General features: G+C 43.3%; 1 protein-coding gene across 1 annotated transcript in view; it reads left to right on the top strand.

Moving 5' to 3' along the window:
• The window catches only part of LOC118226108 (fibronectin type III domain-containing protein 3B-like), a 146,132-nt gene that overhangs the window by 28,194 nt on the left and 93,869 nt on the right, over positions 1-24,069 (top strand). Inside the window, exons 2-3 of the mRNA XM_035415430.1 lie at positions 7,679-7,804; positions 9,261-9,336. Of these exons, the coding sequence (XP_035271321.1) occupies positions 7,694-7,804; positions 9,261-9,336 (187 nt within the window). The 5' untranslated portion in view covers positions 7,679-7,693. The remainder of the gene's footprint in view (positions 1-7,678; positions 7,805-9,260; positions 9,337-24,069) is intronic.

Genomic DNA, 24,069 nt, shown 5'->3' with positions numbered 1-24,069 from the left:
TGGGGCAACCCAATGGGTTAACCAGGTTTATGCAAACCTGCACTGTAATGTGTCTTCTTTTCCACTTCAGTGCTATCTGCTTCTATACAGCAGATACCGATCTTGCAGCGGAAGTACAGAACGCAGGTGGAGAATTCCACCTATGCCTCAGACGCTAGTAATCACTCCATCTGCGCGCTGGTCCCTCCCTATGGGGGCATGCTCAGAATGTGGCGACATGGGGCGACATAGCTCAGGAGGTAAGACCGATTGTCTGGCAGTCGGAGGGTTGCCAGTTCAAACCCTGCCCTGGGCGTGTCGAAGTGTCCTTGAGCAAGACACCTAATCCCTAACTGCTCTGGCGAATGAGAGGCATCAATTGTAAAGCGCTTTGGATAAAAGCGCTATATAAATGCAGTCCATTTACCATGTAGGGCCGTGCGTGGGCTGCACGTGTCAGGGCTCATCCAGGCCCCGGGGGGGCTAGACGTGACCCATCAAACCCAGTGTCTGGACCTGGTCTTTACCTAGTTTAACCTCCCAGACCATTGTTGTTTTCACTTTCACTAAACCGCTTTTTCGTGGCACTGCCGGGGGCAGGTCTTCCTAAAATATTTTTCCTCTTGAAAGCTGACCACGCTGGTGCAACTGGCATTGGGTTATTGGCTTGGCGTCATCCTGGGAGGGAAGACTGTATCAGTCTTAACCAGCTGGACCGACTCCTGTAGTCATCAAGAGTGTCTGTGGTCACTCATGACTGCACAGCTCAGTGCATGAAAGCAATGCTTCAGAGCACACCTTCCCCTGTGTTCCCCCTTACTGTGTAGCAATGGGACTGCCTACGAGTATAGTCGGTCAATCAAGGGAAAAAGAAAATAATTTGCAATGTTCTTTCTTAAGAAGGAAATGATCATTCGGGCATGATGAGATATTGGTTCAAATGAGTCTGGCTGAATGTGTGCCACAAGGTTGGCCTCGCGTGCCTGAAGCAGCCTGCATGTCATGGTCTCACCATGACAAAGGTGCACCATGCCAAAAGTCTTTAAGTCTTCTTTTCCCTTTCTTTTTGGGAAACCGTACTGGTATGAAAACCAGCCTAGGGATCAAAGGAGAAGCAGGAGGCCCCTTTAATTTGGCAGTAAATTGGTCTTGCTGAAGAATGCGTCTGTTCACGTTCAGGAGCTGTGGAAGAATCTGCTTTTCCCAGGAGGGCGATTCCAGGCACACGCATCGGGCTGTACTCCCAGGCTTGAATTCTGCACCCCCCTTCCATCCCACCCGCACCTGTGGGCAGATGACAGACAGCACATTCCAGAGTGGCTCCACTTGAGTTTTACCGCATCAGACTCGCTAAATTGTGAAAATTCGCCAATTTCTATGTAGCATCGCTTGGCTGATGAGATTCTGGCGCACGGAATAGGCTGTACAGAGGTGTTACGGATCACTGGTTTTCTTTGCTCCTCCTACTCCTTCCTCTCTCTGAGGTGATTGATCCTAAGCCAAATCTGCAAAGGTCTTCTGACAGAAGGCAATAATATGAACATCGAGGGGAAGAGAGGGTTGCGTGTCAGGCTCGGTTCCTTCAGATGTGAAAAAATCCTTCAGATTACTGCAGATGATTCCTGTGTGTTTTGAAACATATGGAGCCAGATCAGAAAATGGAAAACATGAAAAACGTTTTTTTTGCTTGTAGGGTTTCTAGCTGAAAGCGCTCCAGAGCTCCGACAGTAGTGGCAATGTTTTTGAAGAGGTGAAGAGTTTTTCTCTGGAAGTCCATGTATAATGTTCTGATCTTTCCACTCTGTGTGTATCATAAGTGCGTAACGGAAACTCTTTCCTTGGGCTGATCTGCAAACGGTTCTTGAATTTTAAGCTGTTTGTTTCTTGGTTTCACACTGGCATGAGATGCGACCAAAATCAGCCACGTAATCCTATAGCAGAATGAAATGGCTAAGGAAGTAGTGGAAAAAACACCATTGACTTGAATTGAACCATCCATGTTTCACCTGAGATTGAATGAGCATGTCCTGTAATCTTTTATCACGCACTAACGTTTCACACGTGCATTCCTTTGACACACAAACGCACACACACAAGTAACTGGAATGAGTGGCTGCAATACAAGAAGTAGGTTATATGACTGGTTCCACCAGTCATGGCCAATACATCAATAGAAATCAAATATGATAGATTGGGTGCTCAGCATGGCATGTTTTTCAGTTTCAAGATTTAAAATATTGCTATTTAATGATTTACACACATCTTTTAAAACATGTCTCTCAAGTTGTTATTGATATAATAATTTAAAAAGCAAATTACTCAGTTCAGTCATGGGCATTGTGCTAACTACAGTCAGTGAATCAAGTTTGTTCCCTAGAGCAATAAAACCAAAATTTAATGGATTGTAAATCCCTCAAGCAATGAGTTGTATTGAGAAAGCTACAGCATGTTTTCAGAAGGGTAAATTACACTTTGTTAAGAGTCCTTAATTGAGTTGGTTTTCTTGGGGGTCATGGTTAGTGTTGGATGATGCTCTGTAGTTTCAGGTGGGTCTTGAACCTGCCAGTCAGTGTAAAGCTGCCGATCTGGAACAGAGGCGCTCAGAGATAGGCACTCAGAGAGTCCCTAACCATTAATCTGGGCGATCTAAGCTTTAACTCTACAAATGTTTCTTAAAACCTTCTAGTTTAAATAAAACCTTTAAAGGTTTCCTTATTGAATTGTCAGTTTTTCACCAACTCTGTTAAAGTAAGGGGATGATCTGTGAGATCTGCTGAGTGAGGTAGGAGATTTGAGCGCATGGAGTAGAGCCTTCTACAGTCTGGCTGGTCTACTACCCCTCCACTGTGCTGCAGTTGTACTGGAGAAGAGTACACCTGCCAAATGGTAGCATTTAAACACTGATGGCATAATGAGTTCTCCCTGTCCTTCTGTACTAATTACTTGTATGTGAACAGAATCTCTAAGTGTGTGAGGAGTGTTGTTCTGAAGAACGTTTTTTACTTTTTCTGCCTTCACGTTTAATTAATAAATTTGATGTTATGATGTCATGTGACTGTTTTTAAAATTTTCTGAATGTTCAAGCCTAATTACACTCACTATTTTGTATATTTAAAAAATGCATATTGCAGTTAGATGTGTGGCACAATGTGTAGGTTGGCTGACTCTTGAGCTAGATGTGAGTCCATAATAATGTGTTGCAGTAGTTCTGGAGTCCATAGTAATGTGTTGCAGTAGTGCTAGAGTCCACTGCAATGCACTGTCATAATTCTGGAGTATATAGCAGTGTGTTGCAGTGGTTCTAGTGTTCGAAGCATTGTGGCACTGTGGTTATAGAGTCCACAGCAGTGTGATACAGTAGTTATGGAGTTCACAGCGGTGTGGTACAGTGGTTATAGAGTCAACAGCAGTGTGGTACAGTGGATATAGAGTGCACAATGGTGTATAACAGTGGTTATAGAGTGTACAGCAGTGTGATACAGTGGGTAGAGAGTGCACAACAGTATGTAACAGTGGTTATAGAGTCAACAACACTGGTACAGTGGTTATAGAGTTCACAGTGGTGTGGAACAGTGGTTATAGAGTGCACAGCAGTGTGGTATAGTGGTTATAGAGTGCACAACGGTGAATAACAGTGGTTTTAGAGTCAACAGCAGTGTGGTTCAGTGGTTATAGTGTGCACAACGGTGTGGTACAGTGGTTATAGAGTGTACAGCAGTGTGGTACAGTGGGTAGAGTGCACAACAGTATGTAACAGTGGTTATAGAGTCAACAACACTGTGGTACAGTGGGTAGAGAGTGCACAACAGTATGTAACAGTGGTTATAGAGTCAACAACACTGTGGTACAGTGGTTATAGAGTGTACAGTGGTGTGGTACAGTGGTTATAGAGTGCACAGCAGACTGGAACAGTGGTTATAGAGTGCACAGTGGTGTGGAACTGGCAGTAGAACTGGTAATACTTTAAAAGCATTGATCAGACCCACCTTTTTGTCTTTATTCATCTAAAATGACAAGTCAAGCAGGTCATGTGTTTCTGTTGATGTGTCCTTCAGAAAAGCAACAAAAATGGCAATGAATGACAAACGTGATATTTTTGTCAGATAACTTATTTAAATGTATTAATGTAGATGTATGTGGAGAATATGTATAGACTCTCCCACGAGGGGAATGGTTACTTACCACTGCCCACCAGTCTACAAAGCACACACTCAAACGATATATTAAACTAATACTTATCTTTTTCCCCTAAGCACATGTTTAGAAGCTTTTTTCTCTAATTTAGTAAAGATATGCATGACATGGTGAATGTAACAAGCTGCAACCAATATGCATTGTTAAGTGCTGGAAACCTTATCCATCATTCTTGCTAGCATTATCTGTTAACATTAGCTGAACTCTGACACATAAACAAACATGGTGGTGCCCATGAAACGGTGGCTGGCTAATGTAGCCAGCTAACTAGCCAAGAAATTGCTGCTGCTTTACTGCTAAACACAAACAATATCAACTGCTACAATACTTTATCAGTTGAGCACATTTTTTCTATTAAGGTGGTACGACAATAGAGGGATGAAATGATAGCCAGCTAAAGTGAAGAAAATAAACTGAACACTCTGAAAGTTGAAAATGTCTGAAAGTAAAAAAAAAAAAACAATTTGGATTCATTCTGATACTATGGTGGGAAAAATAAAATTTCAGTGGGCCACAGTTTAGTTAATTTATGGGAAACATGGCATATAACCCATCACAATGCATTTTGTTGTACAGAATTGCCCATCCTAACAATGGGGGGGGGGGGGGGGGTTGTTTTCCAGTTTTGGTTAACAAGGAGGATGGCACTCCCCCATGTTCAATGAATGTTCGATCCCTACGTGTAACTAATCTTGGCTTCACAGTCAACGTAACCTCAACTAGTGTTGGTTGCATCGGCTGTGTGTCGTTACTTGCATGCCAGAACCAGAAATTGACCCTGTGAAAATCAAGCAGGTCATGCAAAAATGGGCAGTGACTGTTGGCTTGCTTCCGCTACTTTTAGCATGCTAACAAAGTACAACTGATACTGATCAAGGTACAGCTTAGACTGAGGGATGTTGTGCTAAGACTGACACCATACAGCTGATACTGACAAAGGTATAGCTTAGGCTGATAGAACTATAGCTTAGACTGATGGATGTTGAGCTAAGGCCGGTGAAAATTTTTTTAAGGCTGATGGATGTTAGTCTAAGGCTGATTGATGTTAGTCTAAGGCTAATGGATGTTGAGCTAAGGTTGATGGGCATTGATCTACCCATCAACGACATAGCTTAGGAGGTAAGAGCGGTTGTCTGGCAGTCGGAGGGTTGCCAGTTCGATCCCCCGCCCTGGGCGTGTCGAACTGTCCCTGAGCAAGACACCTAACCCCTAATTGCTCCCAATGAGCTGATTGGTACCTTGCACGGCAGCCTTTCACCGTTGGTGTGTGAGTGTGTGTGTGAATGGGTGAATGAGAGGCATAAATTGTAAAACACTTTGGATAAAAGCGCTATATAAATGCAGTCCATTTACCATTTACCATCTAAGGCTGTTGGATGTTGATCTAAGGCTGATTGATATTAGTCTAAGGCTGATGGATGTTGAGCTTAGGCTGACGGATGTTGATCTAAGGCTGATGAATGTTGATCTAAGGCCGATGGATATCGATCTAAGATCGATGGATATTTGTCTAAGGCTGATGGATATTGGTCTAGGGTTAACTGATGTTTAGCTAAGGCTGATGGATATTGGTTTGAGGCTGATTGATATTAGTCTAAGGCTAATGGATGTTGAGCTAAGGTTGATGGGTATTAATTTAAGGCAGTTGGATGTTGATCTAAGGCTGATTGATATTAGTCTAAGGCTGATGGATGTTGAGCTAAGGCTGATGGATGTTGATCTAAGGCTGAAGAATGTTGATCTAAGGCTGATGGATATTGATCTAAGGTTGATGGATGTTGAGCTAAGGCTGATGGATGTTCATCTTAGGCTGATGGATGTTCATCTAAGGATGATGGATATTGATCTAAGGCTGATGACGTGCTGCATAGACTGACAAAGTATCACTGAGGCTGATGGATGTTGCGCTAAGACTGATCAGCTGAGACTAAGATGTCATCTAAGGGCCACTGTACCCAGGAATCAAATGAAACAAATTCCAGAACACAGTTAAGAATCATTTAAAAATTCTATAAGTGACCCATTGGTGTGCGCCTTGTGGAAGTGTACATACTAGACATCCCTGTTTCCCTGACAGGGGGGCAGAGGCATAGAGCAGTCTCTCCCTCCCGATTTCCATCTGGTAAAGGAACGGAATTCGGTGCCAAGCGGCTACAGGTTCGGTTCCCGTCTGGGACGCATCGCTTCGGCCTTTACGAATGGAAAATATGCAGAAAATGCCAGCTATGTAAGTCACTCAGTACCCTGGGGCTTCTGTTAAGGAAGTGCATATTTGAATAAATGAACCAGTGCAGGGGATGAGGGGGTAGTGACAGTCACTGGCTGGGCTGTAGGGATCACTGAGGAGTATAAAGGTGTGAGAACAGAAACGTTTTGCTTTTTATATAAGCTTAATTTCTGTATCTGCCCAGTCTGTTTCCTTTCACAGGCTGACTCACATTAAGCAATAGCTCTGTAATATGTTTGTGGAAAAAATTTGGTGTTTGGTGAGGTCATCATTCTGTCCATCACTCGTCTGGCGCTGGCTCTGGCTCGCCCCTTCAGTGGTCGAAAGTTTTGTGGAGACGGTGCCTGTTGCGGTTATGCCACTGTTGACCCCAGAGTGTGGTTTGTCATGTCAGGCGCAGGAGCACATCCTATTAAAGTGTTTTCCTGTGCAGGCTGCTGCACAGGCACCTCCGATCGTGAAATACTTTATTCCTCCCCTCCCCGCCCGCCCCTAAAAATACTCTCAAAACTCAGAAGCGTTTTAATGGGCGAATCTAGTCCCACATTCCACAAGTCCTTCAGGAAGTCCTAATCAAGGCACAGGATGGTGAAGCCTGCCATTGAAAGCTTCTTTTTTGTTTTTTTCCTTTATTTATTTTTTGTTTTGTTCTCCTGAGCTCTTAAAGGGATGTGTGAAATGCTTTGTGTCTGTGCGTCAGTGTATGCATGTGCATGTGCGTGTGTGTGTGTGCACATGTGTGTTTGTATATATGTTTGTGTAGATGGTAGAATGAGCTGCTTCTTGGCCCTCTGTGAAGTTGAAAGGAAGTGATGCCATTGGTTCTGTACAGTTGGGTTTGGACTGCTTGTCAGGAGACCAGAGCTTTAGAACACATTGCCTGGGCATCTTGTTTCTTGGCAAATTTAATGTTTTTAAAGTATTAAAGCACAGATTGAAAGTGTAAAGTGGAGGAGCAGTGCTACATAGCAGACGTTCTTTGTAAGTTTGGAGTAAGTGGCAGAAATGCATTATTACTGTGGAGGACATTGCAGAAGTTCATTGTTAGTGTGGTGTATGTAGCAGAAGTTCATTGTTAGTGTGGTGTATGCAGCAGAAGGTCATTGTTAGTGTGGTGTATGCAGCAGACTTTAATGGTAAGTGTAGAGTATGTAGCAGAAGCTCATTGTTAGTGGAGTATATAATGGTGCATAAAATCTATCATGTTCTCCTCACCAACAATTCATTCTAATTTGTACTTCACACTAGCTGCCCACTTTGTTCCCCTCTCCCTTTTAGGAAAAGGCTCCATGAATGTACGTCACAATGATGATGACAGACCAGAGTCTGGACCTGCAGCCAGCCTTGCTGAGCGACGAACTTCCCATGATGCACCACATGATGAACCGTGACACATCGCAGCAAGTATGTCAAAGTTTTTATGAGAGGCCATCCACAGTCTGTCTGTTTTCTTTGCAGAAGGCCGCATTTAGTGTTTGGAAATTGAGCGACAGCATCCACGTTACAGTGCAGGCTGTACTGGAGATGACATTGTTTGATCTTGTGACATTCCCAGAATACAATGAAAGCAGGAACTACTGGCGCACGGGTTCAAGGAAGTGTTGTTTCAATCTTGTCGAGATACCTAGATAGGGAATTTCCGCAGACTCTGCATATCTCGGTGATAAACTTTGATGGTGTGGTTGGTGCTCTGACGTTAACGTTAGCCATTACCCCCAATGCGGGTCTGTGGAAAAGTTTGCCTCTGGTAATATTTTTCCGGTGCGCGTTTCGACTACGCCTGGCCAAAATCGTCACCACATTTGGAGCACCGCCCCTCTGCACTCTGATTGGTTGGGAAAATACAACTATCCCGGGAAGGTTGCCTCCTTTGTTTATGCCTAGAACGTCAAGGCATCGGCCAGGCTCTGTTGAACGAAGTGAAAAAAGAGACTGGCTCGCGAGGCTACTCGAGATGTAACTCGCCTGGAATCCCAGGTTTAAATCAATACTGATTAGAGACTGCTGGTCTCAAAGGCATGAGTTCAGTATCCCTGGTTTAGCACCTGGACTAGCCATCAGTGGGGAATGTCACTGCATCGAGAACATTAGCTTTAACTCCGCTGTGACTATTCAAGCTGGAACAGAGTGGTCTGTGCTCTCAGAACATGTACTCTATGACCTTCATTTTGTCGTTTACTTGGTTTAATCCTGGGTATTCCTGCATAGCAGTTTTAATACTTCTTAGCATTGTGTCCTACATCTCCTATTCTGTATTCACTGCTGCTCTAGTAAACATTTGAATGCCTTTCTGTACTTTGCTCTGTAAATGGCTCTGAATAAGAATGTCTGCTACATGGAGGTAATATAATGTCACAGTAAAGGAGTGCCACTAGACCTGTGAGACTCTGGGAAAACCAGTGGCTTCAAATGGTCTCACTGTGGCTTTATTTTATGGGCTTGTGATTTCACTCGTTTGAAATGGGGATAGTTTGCGTTGACTCAGCAGTGTGACTGTTATTTATGGAAGCCGACTTGTGGCTGGAACATTGTGAGTTCAAATCCCAGTCTGCTAATGGCTGGTAAGCGAGATCAGTAACCTTGGTTGCTTTTGACATGTGTAATAAAAATAAGGTATGATGAAAATGTATCCTAAGTCACACTGGAAAAGGGTAGATTCCATTAATATAATTTATGTAGTGATGGTAGTATGCTGTTGTTGTAATATAATGGTCTGCTGTGGTCTTGATGTAATAGTGGCATGCTGTGGCCATGATGAAATAATGGTGTACTGTGTTTATAACGCAGTATGGCTTGCTGTGATCAAGATGTAATAATGATGTGCTGTGCTGGTGATGTAATGGATATTTCCTCGTTACAGGTCATACTGGTTCAGGTGAACCCTGGAGAAACTTTCACAATAAGAGCTGAAGATGGGTCCCTGCAATGCATCCAAGGTACGTCAGCAGAAGTGATCCGGTTTTACTGTTGCTCCTGTGTGGTTCTCCACAGTCTTCAATGGTGACATCACCGCTCTTCTCCTGGATGCGGTAGCCATTGGCCATTCTGGAGCACATTTGTCTTTCCTAACCGCATCCCTCTTCCAACAAGCGTTTCCCAAAACCTCCCCAAAAATAAAGCCGGGCTGCCTGAAAAATTGTGGAAATTTAAATGGATTTATTGCCTTGTGGTGAAGGGGAGCTGGGGTTAATGTATGCCAAGTTTACTGTGAAATTTAAGACGCCATTCTGTCTTTAATACTTGATTTGTGTTTTTAGAAGTGGAACCATGGCTCCTTTGTAATTCAGTGTTTCCAAAAATAACTTTATATGACTGTGCAATCCTGCAAATATTTGTTTTTAAAGAACAGAGAGGCAAGACGTGATGTTGCGTTGAAAGTAATCTCACGTGAGAGATATTTCTGGATTCTTTCAGCCACGCGGAACGCTTGATATCTCCCGCTGTTGTCCTGCTCTTTCAGAACAGTGGCTGAGCGTACGCCGGTGTCACGGGTGCATGGAAATGCAAGAGGCAGCTTTAATTTTGTCTACTGAAAAAAGAAACAAAAAGTGCAGCCATACAGAGCATAATTCATACTGCTCTGGTAAGAAATGTGTAAATTAATTTTCTGGGTCTTTGGTCACAGTAATGGAAAATCTATTTTGTGCTTGTTTTGCTTGCTTGCTGGCCATCCAAAGATCTGTGCTGACGCAGCAGAGTATGGGGGGGGGGGGGGGGGGGGGGGTGTGATTATGTGTGTTATGAGTCCAATAAGAACCACGGTGCTGATGGGCACCAATTACCAGTTACAGACAGCATTCAGTCCTTGAAGAAGTCCTGCACTGCAAATGATTCTTCTGGATTATTCTACACACACACAGAGACTTTACATAGGGAAGTTGTAAAGTGGAGGTTTCATTAGGCACAAACATTCACCACACACGACACGTGCAACGGTGTGCTTGTCTACAGAGCATGTCATCAGGTGATCCGAGACCAATGCGCAGAGATTTTTGCCGGTAGCTTCCTGCTTTCTCACACTGGTTCCAAACCTCCAGCCGCATAATTGGGTCAGGGCTCAGGTTTTCTCTGAAGGCAGAAATTCCAGGCATTCCATAGAGCACGTCTAATGGTGAGCTATGTTTGCAGGGAAAGGAGGAGAGACTGCAGAAGTGTTCACAGCAGGTCTTGAGTTCTGAGAACTGAGGCCGAGTGTGCAAGGTGCACGAGCCTCTGAATTCTTAGGAAACCTGTGGCAAGATTTAGAATGCATTTGCTGTACCGCTGTATTATAGCTTAGATATATTATATACGTAGGTAGGTAGTGTTTTGTTGTGTTTGTGTGTGTGTGTGTGTGTGCCCGTGTGTGTGTCAAACGAATGTACGTGTGAAATGTTGGTGTGATGAAAGGTTAAGGGACCTATGTCGTGTTTGCCGGTCTGGAACATTAGTTCTAGCATCCTGAAAGAGACCTGAGAGCCTGAGAGCTATACCCATCAGCTGAGTGGTCAGCAAGTCAAACCTCTGCATATGTTTATGTAATCCGCCCATCATTTATTTGGCTTTCATCACTCCTCATTCCAACGACAACGTAATTACATTGTCTGCTGTTCCTCTTGTGCTTTCATTTCCCTGAAAGTGATTTACTGAACCCGTCCTGTTCCGTCGCTTTCTGCTGAAGCCGCGTGCTTCTGGGAAACTCCTGCAATGTGCCACTACTAGGAACCTGAAATACAGCTTCAGGGCCCTCTAGCCATCAGTCAGAGGGAAAGTCATGGAGGATGTCAGAAAACAGGAAAACATGGTTTTATTTTCGCCTGGCAAACACCGATTTTAAAAAATAAGAGTATATGACAGAGTGAGTGTCTGCATTTTGCCACGTGCGCACAAAAGCTGCGTTGTTGCCATTTGGCCTACTGACACAGTATTAATGACGCAAATGGCCACAGCCGTAAAGGCACGTTACGCAACGCGTGGCTCATTGTGTCAGCCGAGGGATTTACGGCTTGTTTAAATCTGCTGCCGTTAATGAGCCGAGCAGCCGGAGCAACCCGTCTGCCAGACGGCACGCATGGCGCTCTGTGTGTGTGTTATTCTCGGGGCCGCGTGCCTCCCGGTGTGCTTTTCAGGAACACCGATGACTCGAGCATGGCGTGTTACGATTCGCGCCTGCGTCTGGCGAGAGGGCCACCGCATCACTGCCGAGAGAGCCAACCAGCTGGGCTGGGGTGGCGCTGTATGGAGGAGATTAGAGTCCTGGGCAGGAGGATAATGGGTCCACAGTTTTGAAATATTGTTGCATATTAATTGCTGAGTGATGAATGATCACTGTTCTGCTTATTAGTTTGCAATGTTATTTTTTGCATTTTATTTGCCTTATACTTCACAGGCCTGCTATTTTACCCATGTTATTCATGCTCAGGGCACTCTGAATGGGCCTTTTATGATGGATATTTCCAGGCTTAACAGGCCTGGTTCTGTTTAATATGCAAAATGTTTGTGGGATGTATGAGGACAGAGAGCACAGAGTCCTCTTTGCAGAAATAGTAGTAGTAACAGTGGTCACAGCAGAGAGCAGTAAGTGACTGAGGCCAAAGAGAAATAGTTTAGCTCTTCTCCTTATTTCATTATAGGGGCGTTACCATTTTCAAGTGAAACCAAATTGTAAACTTCTTTATACCTTGGTATAACAGAACTTGCCAGAAGTTTGGGAAGTTTTATTTGAGCCGAGGTCTGGAATTTCTATCTTTAATCCAAAATGCCTTCTTGGTATGATAACCAATTTCTGAAAATAAAATTTTAATTGGAGTTTCTCTTCAACTGCTGCATTTTAACTGGAAATTTTTCCACTATGTTGTACCCTGCACAACTGACTTAAAACTTGATGCCAAAGTCACGATCTCGTAAGGGTAATCATTACTGCTTGTGTTGGCATAGAAATGCCATATATGTTCTCTGATACAGGGAGAAGTTGCTAAAGGAATATTGCCTATAATTAGGAGAGAAAAGCTTAATGATGACTAGAAATTTACTAAAAGAAAAACAGTAAGCCCAGATTGGGCTTGTGCCCTTTAAATAAGTGTCATTACCTAAAACTTGTAAAATCCATGTATAATGCAGTGCCTCTTAAGCATTGTTTGCACAGTTAAATTGAATTTGTTACTTAGAAGTTGTATACGTTTCATTTTTTCCCCCTGAATGTGATGATTAGTCACTGTACCTGCTTGTTTGCCTTGGTTTCAACAGTGCTTTATGCCCATAAAGTAAAAAAAGACACAGTAATATCTTTATGGGTGTTTTTTTACAGAGGAAGTTTTACAAACCCTGGGTTAAATAACCTGTGTAAAAATTATAGTAATAAAAATAAATAAATAAATAAATAAATAAAGTGTTGTATAAGGGTACTGAAAACAAACCGATTTCTCAGTGTGCCTGCTGAAGTCTATGTCTTGAGACATTCAAATGAAGGCAATTATCACTTTTAAATCATAAGTGTTGACTGAAAAATGTGACTGTGACACACCCCCACTGTTTCAGCTGGTGTCGGAGAAAGGTCATTTCACATGAGTTATTACATATAAGGAGTGCTGGGATAGAAGGGATAACAGTGAGAGTAGCAGTGTGGGAGAACAGCCCTCAGTTGGGAGGAGCCAGAACAAAGCCTCAGCTCTGTGCAAGGGGAGAGAAAGGAAGCAAGAGCATCCAGTAGCCACAGCATCCATCATCTATTGGCCGTGTGGAGACATGTATGAGCGGAGTGTTTATCTGCAGCAACATCCCCACCAATTGGAGAATTTGGTGAATGAGAGCTGCTAACTTTCCCTCTGAACACGCTGCCAGTTAAAACAGGACTGGTTTGTTGAGGAAAATAATGCCTTTCCACAGTTGATTTTTGAATTCTCTCTTTTCCACTGTCACATTAGTGCAAATCTCAGCAAAAAAAAATTATTTGGTATCACATTTGTTCAATTCTGGCCCATTTACTGCCCTACAGATACATGACTTAGTTTCCGAGATGAACGGGTCTTTGCATAGGAAATTCGCTACTCAGAATAGTGTAGTTTCTAACAAGCAGTGACAAACTTATTATAGTGTGTAGCTTTGCACTGCCGCCATTGTTTTGCCTGAGTGTGTTGGCTTGTGCCCAAGATGGGGTGGGCTAGACTGTGTGGCTTGTTACATGCACCCCTTTGGTTTTAGGATGGTTGAGCACATTTGAAGTATGCTCTGTCCAAGGAGTATCATTAATAAGCAAATACAATGGGTTATCAACAGTGACATCAATCCCTTTTCCTTACCGTGTTCAGCATATACAATATCGCTTGACTTAAAGTCAACCATTTGTCCACCATTCCCATGAAAATGCTTATGAAGATTTTGTGTTGTAGTAATGAAGGTGTTACACATAGTTTATTAAGGGTCTGTGAATACATATGCCACATAAAATGCAAGCAGAAGTTCCACTGTTTTCTGCTTCTTAAGGAATTGCCACTGTGGTGCATGGCATCTGTTTCTGATGGTCCACAGAACCCAGGATGCCAGGGAGCAGCCGCCATTTCTTTTCAAAAGTGCGGCTTGTGCATTTAAAGCTTTTTAAATATTCCTCTGGAAATGCGTGTGGGTGGTGGCATGCTGCTGGATGGGCCGGTGGGAAACGTGGAATCTATCCTGGCTCTGCTGGACGAGGCACGGGGTCAGGGAGTTCGTCTGGACCGAGTCGGCACTCAGCAGCCCGTTCCAGATATCATTCAGCTGTGGAAGAAAGTATGCCTTTGATCCACCGCAGCCAGTGCAACATGCTCCTCCTATCAGCTGCAGTGGGTGGAGTCAGCCAGCGTCTCCCCAGTAACAGCAGAGCTCCCGGCTCTCATCCATCTGTGACTTTTGGAAAAGCAGAAAATTCATTTCGATTAATTAAAATCAGTTTGTATTCAATTAACATATTAATTTAAATGGAAAAAACAGACTTGTTCCTCCCATTTTAGACAGTGCAACAGGATCCATCTCTGTGGCCTTAATACATCCCTCCCACCCCCTTCCACCCCATCCATCTACCCCTGAACTGAATGACACACAGTCAGTGGACGGTTGCAGTATGTTTGTCTGGTTGCTTGTTTAGACATGGTGGCTCCAGTGAGTGTTCCCATCTGAGAGGTCAGCATGTGTTTACAGACACTCACCTGTTGTCAGATGGGGACACTCATTGCTCTTAGAGTGAAGGCGAGTGTCCCCATCTGAGAGGTGAGTGTGTGTTTACACAAGTAAAGGGCTATACAGGACTGTATCAGCAGTGTCTGGGTCACCTGGCCCCGGATGCAGACTGTGAAGCTCCGCGGTCAGGATTGGGGTTCGTTTTTCTTGCAGTGTTGTTTAAAAGCCACATATATCAAAATGCATGGTATATTGTGTGCAGCAAATTAGTGTTTTGTTTCCTGTTTAATGCTTACTTTTCCATATCCTCCAAATATCACGGTTGGATCATCTTTGGGAAGAAAAAAGGGGTGGGCTCATGCTTGAAGGTAGACGTTTGTGGATTAAGGCTCTTAGAGATGTGCGGTGCTGTTTCCTCATGTATAATAATCCAGGGTTCATTTCCTAACATCATATTTTTGTTAATTGGGTGGGGGGGGGGGGGGGGGGGGGCATTTGAATAAATGAAACATTTATTATTTATAAATTGGCCCGTGATTTTAATTTTTTAAATTTTATCCGCATCTTTGCCTGTCAACAATATTGCAAGACATGTAAACTGGAATCCTTAGCTATTGCTAGCCACACCAACTATGAAGCAGTGGGCCTCCACATAAGCTGTCATTTTCAGGAAAGGCCTGGACTGCTCACCATGGTGCCCTGTTCACATCTAAAAATGTACAATTTTAAAGGGGGAAAGAAACACTCACTTCAATTTGTTCAGGATGCTGTTTAATAAAAGTCATTATGCTCTGTTATAAATCCTATTTAGGCTGCCACAATGTTGATTTAAATTCTGACAAATGGCACTCTGGAATTAAGTGGGACTTAACTTGAGCATTGCCTGTGACCTTGACAACGGCAACAATGAAAAACAATGAAAACTCTGTTGCTTTTGAGTCACTGCTGCTGAAAAGCAGACCTCAGAGCAAGCATTCTAGAAATTCATAAAGCAACAACTCTTAATGTTGTAACGTTAAGATAAATGATGAAACCAAAACCATTAATTTGCCTGTATTTATTATGAATTCTTCCTCGCCCCTCCTGCGTGCTTTATAGTGCTTCAGCATTCCTTGTCTTTCCGAGTACTCAGGTACTTTTGCCCCTTCCTTATACCCACACACAGGCACACATGGGATGGAGTTATGAGATCAGTGCACTCCCCACCCCACCAAAAAAAAAAAAAAAAAACTTTCCAATGCAACATCAGTGCCGAATAGCTAATTTCATTAATTAATTTTACCATTTTAGGTTTGGAAAGAGAAATATCCTTAAATGACCTGGGCAATGAGTAGGACTTCTCTACCTCTGTCCCTCTGTCCCATTATCTTTATCTTTCTTTCCCTTCCACTCTTCTCTTCTTCTCTGGTTCTCCTCTTTCTCCCTCTTCAGTTCTCTCCATTTCTCCCTCTTTATTTTTCTCCCTCTCAAGCCCCCCCCCCCCCCCCCCCCCATTTGCTCCAGGCAGCACAAGTGTGACCTGGAAGTAGCAGTTTCCTGCTGACGTGGCAGTTTGTGTATGGGAGCTGCTATACACTGCCCCCTCTCACCGCATCCCTCCCTGTGCTGCACTCAGATAGTCACGCAAGCATTTACTCACCCAGCCCTGGGACTTTCAGCACGAAGATGCACTTGTTCTTGTAGAACGATATTTTCACTGCCTGTACTCCGATACTCACTCTTACGTGCCCCCCTCCCCTTCACAGACAATGAGGGAGTTCTCTGGCTACGCAGGTTTTTGCAGTCTGCCAGCTCTCTCTACTCTTAGAGTAGCGTGCTCCCAGGTACAGTACTGATACTTGGAGTAGCCATGTTTGTTTGCTGACAGTTCCTGTCTTTCTGAGGTGCTTTTGTCCTGTGTAATACTCCTGTTATGAGAGATATTCTCGAGGGGACCGCAGGCTGTTCGTCTCTTTGTGAAGAGCTGAACTCCCCTGGTCCAAATTCAAAAGAAAACCGGATAATTTTCCTCTCACAGAAGTGAAATAGTTTTATGTTTTTGCAAAATGAATGTTTGTAATTGAGTTGTAAGATCTTTTAATTTATTATGTAGCCTTGGACACTGATTACCTTTTGGGTGAACCATCCATCCTGGACCCAGAAGCTTATTGTGTCAAATGCCTTATTTATGGCTCCCAATACTTTTCTGCTTAGTTCTCCGCATTAAGGGGGTGGTTTTTGGACAATGGCCCAATGAGAGGTTTGTTTTGCATCTCTGGAAATTGGGGAATCGGCACTAATTGTACAAGCCTCCTGCCCTAGGCCCATCTCACTTGCCAGCACCATGCCTTTCTCAAGTAATATTTGAATCAATTTCAAGACAAATAAAGTGACACTATTTTCCATGTTCGCAGGCGTTAGTGCCAGGGAACTGGCTGGTTCTGTTCCAGTGGTGGAATTATTTGATTAGAGTAAGAATTGGGCTGACGGGCATTGAGCTCCACAAACCTGGAGTGGCACTGTGTGTGAAGAGCAGATGTCTGGAACTTGCCCAGCTGCGTATGAAATCGCATTTATAGGGAAATTTCGCAAGATTTCCACCATCCTGTGGTGTTATTCATGCATGAGGGCCTGTTGTTTTTGGCTCCCAGAGATTTGGACTTTAGGGGGAAACCGATAATGCACAGCAGATGAAAAACTTCCAGGACACCAGGGAAGCCCAAAGGCAATGGCAGAACTGAAGTGTAGAGGAAGAGGGAGGGAATGAATGAGTGAGAGGGAATGAATGAGTTGCAGATTTAAAAAATGTATATGACTTTGGTGTAATGTGAGTGTTCATTTGTGTAAAGCTTTGGTAATATTTTAAACATGCCCTGCCAAAAATGTTTTTGGCAACATGCCTGGTCACCTGCATTCAACGTAGTACACCTTACAGGCTCCATTTAACATCTGCTCTCTCCTCCCATCTCTCACCCTTCAGCCAGCAGGCTCTTGGCCAGTAGAAAACCGGCCCAGCCAATGGCTTGGAGTTCCCCTTCGTATGAAGCTCCTGTCGAGGGTAATGTTGTCAGGAGTTTTGGTCTAACTGTGGGCCAAAACGACTCGCGTGAAAACACTTCAAACTTTAAAACAAAATTTGACGAATGCACATTGGTTAGGATTTAAATTCTGCTCTTGTGTGACTAATGAATCAGAGGTAAGGACTTCCACAGCCCTGACCCAAGGTTATATTTTTCAGAGCTGCTGTTGGATTGCTGAACTTTTTTAAAAAAGAAGGGAGGTGGCAACATCTGTTTAATGGAATGGTGAAAGAACAGTCTGAAGATTTGATCTTTTGCAGAACTTTTCCATTAGTCTCGTCATTACTGTCTGAAGAATTTTGTGTGAATTGTATAATGTGGCCAGTTGACAATGAACAGCCTCCGCTCAGATGTTAATATTTGCTTCGTTATAGCTATTCAAGCCTATGGTATATTTTAAATGGCTTTGATTCAGGGTTTCAGCTGAAATTTTTAACGAAAATAGTGCTTTTAATGTCCTTTCTACCATATGGTAGTAAATCACTTGTACACCTTTTTTTGAAGAATTTTAAAAGGTGCTAAAAGAGGTCTTTGCTACCGCATGTTAAATGGAACTTGGCACATTTTAAAGTTAATTGTTTCAAAACTACTTTCTTGAGAGAAGTCCTTGAATTTCCAACTTCTGATTTATGTTTGGCCTAATTTACCTCCAAGATCCTCAGAATTCAGTCTCCACACATTCCTGTCCACTGGTTTTCATCCAAGCTGCTTGGAGGGTTATAGCTAGTGTTGTGTCGTTCGCGAACGATTCGTTCAAAAGAACGAATATTTGGGTGAACGAACTGAACTGAATCACTTCCTGAAGCGATTCGTTCGCGAACGTGAACTGGTCATTCACTGGAAATGATTAGTTAGCGAACGTGAACTGGTCGTTCACTGACTGACTATCGTTTGCAGACTATAAGTTCAGCGATTTGTTCACTGAACGTAGCCTACTAGGGTACACTGAACTGACATACGCCTGAATTGTTCGCAAACGACACAACACTAGCCCGAATCGTTCGCGAACGACACAACACTAGTTCATTCCTTTTGCTGTAGCGAATGCAAGGAGTGAGGAGTCTCTGGGGAGGAGAGTGATTACGGTATGGAATAATGGATAATAAATGGATAATAATCGAACATCACTGTCAAGTGTGCTGTTTATTTTCAATGAAATAACAATACTTTTTTTTAAACATGTCTCAAAGTAGGCTAGCCAAGACTACTATTTTATCGACTACATTTTATGAGAAAACGATCTATCTACTTAGCCAACGTATATCAGCACTTTCTCTTGCATGCAACTGTTAGAACAAGTCACGGTAAAGACATCAGCATGTAGGGCTAAAACAACCCATATTTGGAAATGTAGTAAAATTAAAATGGCCATATCAAACACATTCTTTCAAACTAAATTGTTTAGAATAAAATTGAAATGAAAACATTTAATTTAAAATAGGGAAAGAAAGTGTTTTCAAACTTTCTGGTTTGTTTTGATTGTACTTTCATTGCAAAGATTGCAAAAAAACAACCCAGCGGGGTCACTTTTGATGAGGTGGAGATTGATGATGAGATGGACGACGATGATGATCAGTGAAACTCTAAACTAGACACCATTAGGCTCCTAAAAAAACAGGTTGCAAAAAAATTCCATGCGGGTACATGGGAACCTATTTCTCCTGCTAGACTAACTGTTGTGCTATGCTCTGGGGTGCCTTTCCTGTCTGCTGGATTCTCTTTCAGAGTACAGGCCACTGCCATTGGGAACTGACTTGATGGTCAAAGGTTTTGTGCTCGCTAGATGATGGTAATGTGGCTAGTATAATACTGGTGAGGCAGCTACTAGGTTCTGGTAGAACTCAGGTTAGTCAGTTCCGACATGCTGGGTCGGTGCTGGTTGGGTGTTGGCTGGGTGCCATCACAATACAGCCTGGGCTGGCAGAATGACTGGGTTGGGCTGAATCATGACAACTTTGCGACACCCTGCAGAATCTGGCCCTCGCATGCGGCTACATCGGTCTTCCCGTACGGGTCACTTCACAGGGCATGGCAAATGTATGTGGAATGTGTCAGATGGACTGAGTGACAGTCCAAGGCATGATAGGGCAGCTCTGCATGACAGAGGATAGAAGTGTGGTGTAAGACATCTAAACTTCCCCCCTGCCAAATACGGAGCATCCAGACCCCAGTCAACAAAATATTTTGTAGGCAGAGGGAGGAAATGATAAATACAACAAATATGTTAAAGAGGAAGTAAGCACTGATATACATTTTTCAGTGTAAAGATTTTGGGAACTTGGTTTCACTTTTCACAATGGAAGGCCTGTTGCTGTGGTCTTGTGATACAGTATGCCTGTGAAATCAATGCACCAGCTGATGTGACATTGTGACAGACATAAGACCTATTTTGGTACCATACTGGGAAGTGGAGGGGGTGGTCACAAGGTCACTGTATTGCTTAATGCGTTCATTGCTGTGTAATTTAAACTTAAAGCATGAAACCAGACTGGCAGGTGTGATTGCGAACTTGTCAGCTGTACTTTAACTCTTGAAAGTATTGGCATATTGACCATCTCATATGATCTCATATGATCATTGACTGACGTATCCGCTGCAGTGCTTCTCTCTCCCACTTCAGCGCTTGACAAGTCACCAAATTACCAAACAGGGTTAGGTGCATCTAAAACCATGACCACTTTTTCAGTGCGATGGCTTGCCGCACGCCATGCACCGGCTGGAAAATTGAGCCCTAGTGTCAAATGGATTTCCTGAGAATGGGTTGGTTCCAACTAACTTTTGAACACAGTGGGGTTGCTGACTGATGGTTTCCCTGTCCTATGGAGGGTTACTCCTCAAATGAAAGGGTGTTTCCACCTTTTCAGCTGCTAACTGGGTTAGCTCCAGCTAATTTGCTGCTGCACTGTGGTCTAGGCACTGTTCTCACGAATGCACAATACAGCAGATTCTCTGCTGTGACAAGATGGTCCACTCTTACCATGTGTTCCTTTATTTCATCCTAATCCTTACTCCAGGAACCTGTTTGGGAATAGAAATTTTCAGCACGATATTGTGAATTATGAAAGCTCATGCTTAGCATGCTTAGACATATAACATGGTATTGCTCTTTTGCAGTGGCATTGTTCTTTGACCACTTTCTGGTAATTTACATAAGACTTATCAGTGGAACATGTCAAATTAAATGGTATTGACCCAGACCTTTGAATATTTAGAATAGGCAGCTGATCATCTAGTTAAATCTATACAATCTGTGGTTGCACCACTGAAGAATGACAGTTCTTTGGTGAGAATTTTGTGTGTTTGTTCCTGGCAGTGTCATTCTGTAGGGACATCCCACTGGTGATCATTGGGCTTACCCTCTGCAAACTTCATCATAGTGATGATTTCACCCCCTCCTGGCGATGGAGGACAAATGCAGCTGGCTGTCAGTGGGGAAAGGACAGTCTGCCTTCACACTGTGCACCCCTTGCTGTGTTTTTGGATGAAGCCCTTCAGTCTCACAGCCAATGTGAATTGGGTGGGGGAAGGGGCAGCTTTCGGGGGCTTTATATCTGAATCCAGGGTTGGAGGAGGAGTGAGACCGAGCGAGCCAGGGGCAGAGGGAGAAGGGACCCTGTTTACACTCATCTTTTTAGGCAACACATCTCATACGTGACTGATTTTATGATTGTAGTGTAAACTAGTAATTTGTATGTGGATTTGGTTTGTCCAAATCCGATTTTAGTCTTATGTAGAGGTAGCCTGGGTAGAAGTCTGCCGCTACCGGATCTGAGCACCAATCACCGACAGTTTAATGATGCATGACATCCTGTAATAACTTTGTGGAATTCGGAAGGTACTCTGTTGGAGAGTTGGTGGTCACATCATTTGGAACACTTGATTTGGCTGTATACTCCACAATTTTAGATTCGTAATAAAAAAAATCATATGTGGTTAGAGTACAGATTCTCAGCTTTTATTAAAGGGTATTTTTAAAATACATTTTCCTAAGTATCATCTCTAGTGATGCACTGCCATGCACTGTATGTATATATGAAACCATACTCTTCCCATCACTACTTCCAACCACATGAGGTTGGAGGTTCAGTACCTATGTCTGGGGACTGTTTCCTGGGCACAACCCAGATCGAGAAGAGGGGAGATCTGGGCCCTCCTTTATTCCTCTCCTCATCATTCCCCACCTCATGTTCTGGCAGTATATTCCACGGCATCAACATCAGCCCAGTCTCTTAGCTGAGGCGGGAATGCCTCTGTTGCTGTGGCAACTGGCTCATTTTGTTGAGTAATGGTGCATTTGAGGTAGCGAATGAAAAGGCAGATTTTTTTAAAGGCCTCTACAGTATGTCTGAGATCCAGTGGTCACTCTCTGGTCATTCATAGTTTAATGGGTTTTAATACAGTGAGATGTTTGGTCAGTCAGAAGAGCTGAGCAATGTTGCAATGAGAAATCTTGTGTTGCCGATACAGCTAGTTTTCTTTCTTTTTTTTGGCCTTGTTCAGACTTTTTGTAGGTCTATTGGGAGTTGGGCCTCACTCTCTTCTCCTCCTTCCCCCACCCACATGTTCCTCCTCTTCTCTTCCTCCCTTTTCTCTTTCCCCACCTTAGTTTCATCCTTTTCACCCTGTGTCCATTCCCTGTGTCTTATTTTCCGTGTTGCATTCTCCCCTTATTTTCCCTCCCTCTCTCCCATCTCCCTCTCTCTCTCTCCTGTCTGCTGCCCCTCCCCCTTCTCCCTCTTTCGTCTCCCCTCTGACATGTGGAAACCCCCTCAGTTTCCTCGATCAGATTCATTCCTTCCCTATGAGTCACTGTTCTGTGAAACAGATTTTCTGTGTACATCACACAGTTGCAGAAAGTGAGAATAAAGGTGGCAGGGAAGCCTTGTGAAACAGTGGACTGTTGTGTCTCGCCCATGTCTGCACTGGGGTGGGGATGGGGTTGTCGTGTAGTGCACCTTGGGGGAAGACCCAATTTGTTTATTTTTTTAATTCTTTTTTTCCCTGAACTTTCTCTGTGAAAGTTCTGTGGTGTTTATACTGGTGATTTGGTGAGATGAAACATTCCCCTTGGAGGACGTGCGTGCATGCGTGCATGCGTGCATGTGTGTGTGAGAGAAAGAGAGAAAGAGAGAGAATGAGAGGCAGAGAGAGATTGAGAAAGAAAGCTTGACATAGAGAATGAGAAAGAGATCTAGACATAAAGCACTGTGGAAAAACCTCTTCCTGGTTTTTTCTATTATTGCATTTTCGTCACACTGAATGTGTCATCATCAAATGTAAAATTAGAAGAGAAAGTGAGCATACACAAAACACATTTGTAAAATGATTTAATTTTAATGATAAAAGTAATCAAACACCTATATCACCCATGTGAAAAAATTAATTACCCCATAGTCAACCAATTAACCAAATTTAATTGATAATTAGATTCAGCTGATTGCAGACTGCCCTTTTGAATCTAAACCTCACTCATATTGAACCTTACCATCAGAGTAGTTACCACAAAGTTTATACAAGCACAGTGCCACAATCAAAGGACATTTCAATAAAAGGAGATGAGAGAACAACAAGACCAGGTTAAAACCTAGTATATGGCTGGACCTAACACACGTGATCCGGCCGACCGGTGTATGTTGTAACTTCATAACTCGGCTGACCAATGGTGTAACTTCATCACTCAGTCAGTCAGTCAGTCACAGACATTTGCGTTTGTAGGGCTGGCCCTGCTGTTGCGGTCCAGCCAAAAATGTGGCCAGTTTGGCACAATTCCTCCAAGGGCACAGCGACAACTCATCCATGTATTCATAGAAGATCCCAGAGGAACATCCAAAGAACTGCCTCTCTAGCCTCAGCTAAGGTCTGTGTTCATGACTGCACAATAAGAAAGAGACTGGGCAAGAATGGGACTCATGGGGGAGTAGCAAGGTCGAAACCACTGGTAACCAAGAGAAACATCAATGCTCATGTCACGTTTGCAAAAAAGCACCTGGATGATCCTCAAACCTTTTGGGATAATGTTCTATGGAGAGTCAAAAGTGGAACTTCTTTATGACACTGGTCCAAGAAGTTACACTTTTGACATTATGTTTGGCATAAAATAAATACAGCATTTAACAAAAAGAACATCATACCAACAGTCAAACATGGTGGTGGTAGTGTTGGGGATACTTTGCTGCCTCGGGACGTAGACGTCGTTATTGAATGAGCCTTGAGTTCTGCTCAGTATCATAAAATTCTTAAGCAGAATGTCCAGTCATCTGTCTGTGAGCTGAAGCCGAAGCATAATTGGGTTATGCAGCAAAACAATGGTCCAAAACACAAAAGCGACCCCAGACATAGAGAATGAGAGAGATCCAGACACACCCTTAAGACACCACACACTCTGAAACACATTCAAGCTCTCCATTACTTTGTGATACTGAAACTCCATCACCACCCTCTGCCTGATCATACCCCTTAACACAACCACCACATCTTGCA

This window comes from Anguilla anguilla, chromosome 4, assembly GCF_013347855.1.
Source record: "Anguilla anguilla isolate fAngAng1 chromosome 4, fAngAng1.pri, whole genome shotgun sequence".
Lineage (NCBI taxonomy): Eukaryota > Metazoa > Chordata > Actinopteri > Anguilliformes > Anguillidae > Anguilla > Anguilla anguilla.
The sequence above is the reverse complement of the archived record's forward strand: the minus strand, read 5'-3'. Positions and strand labels throughout refer to the sequence as shown.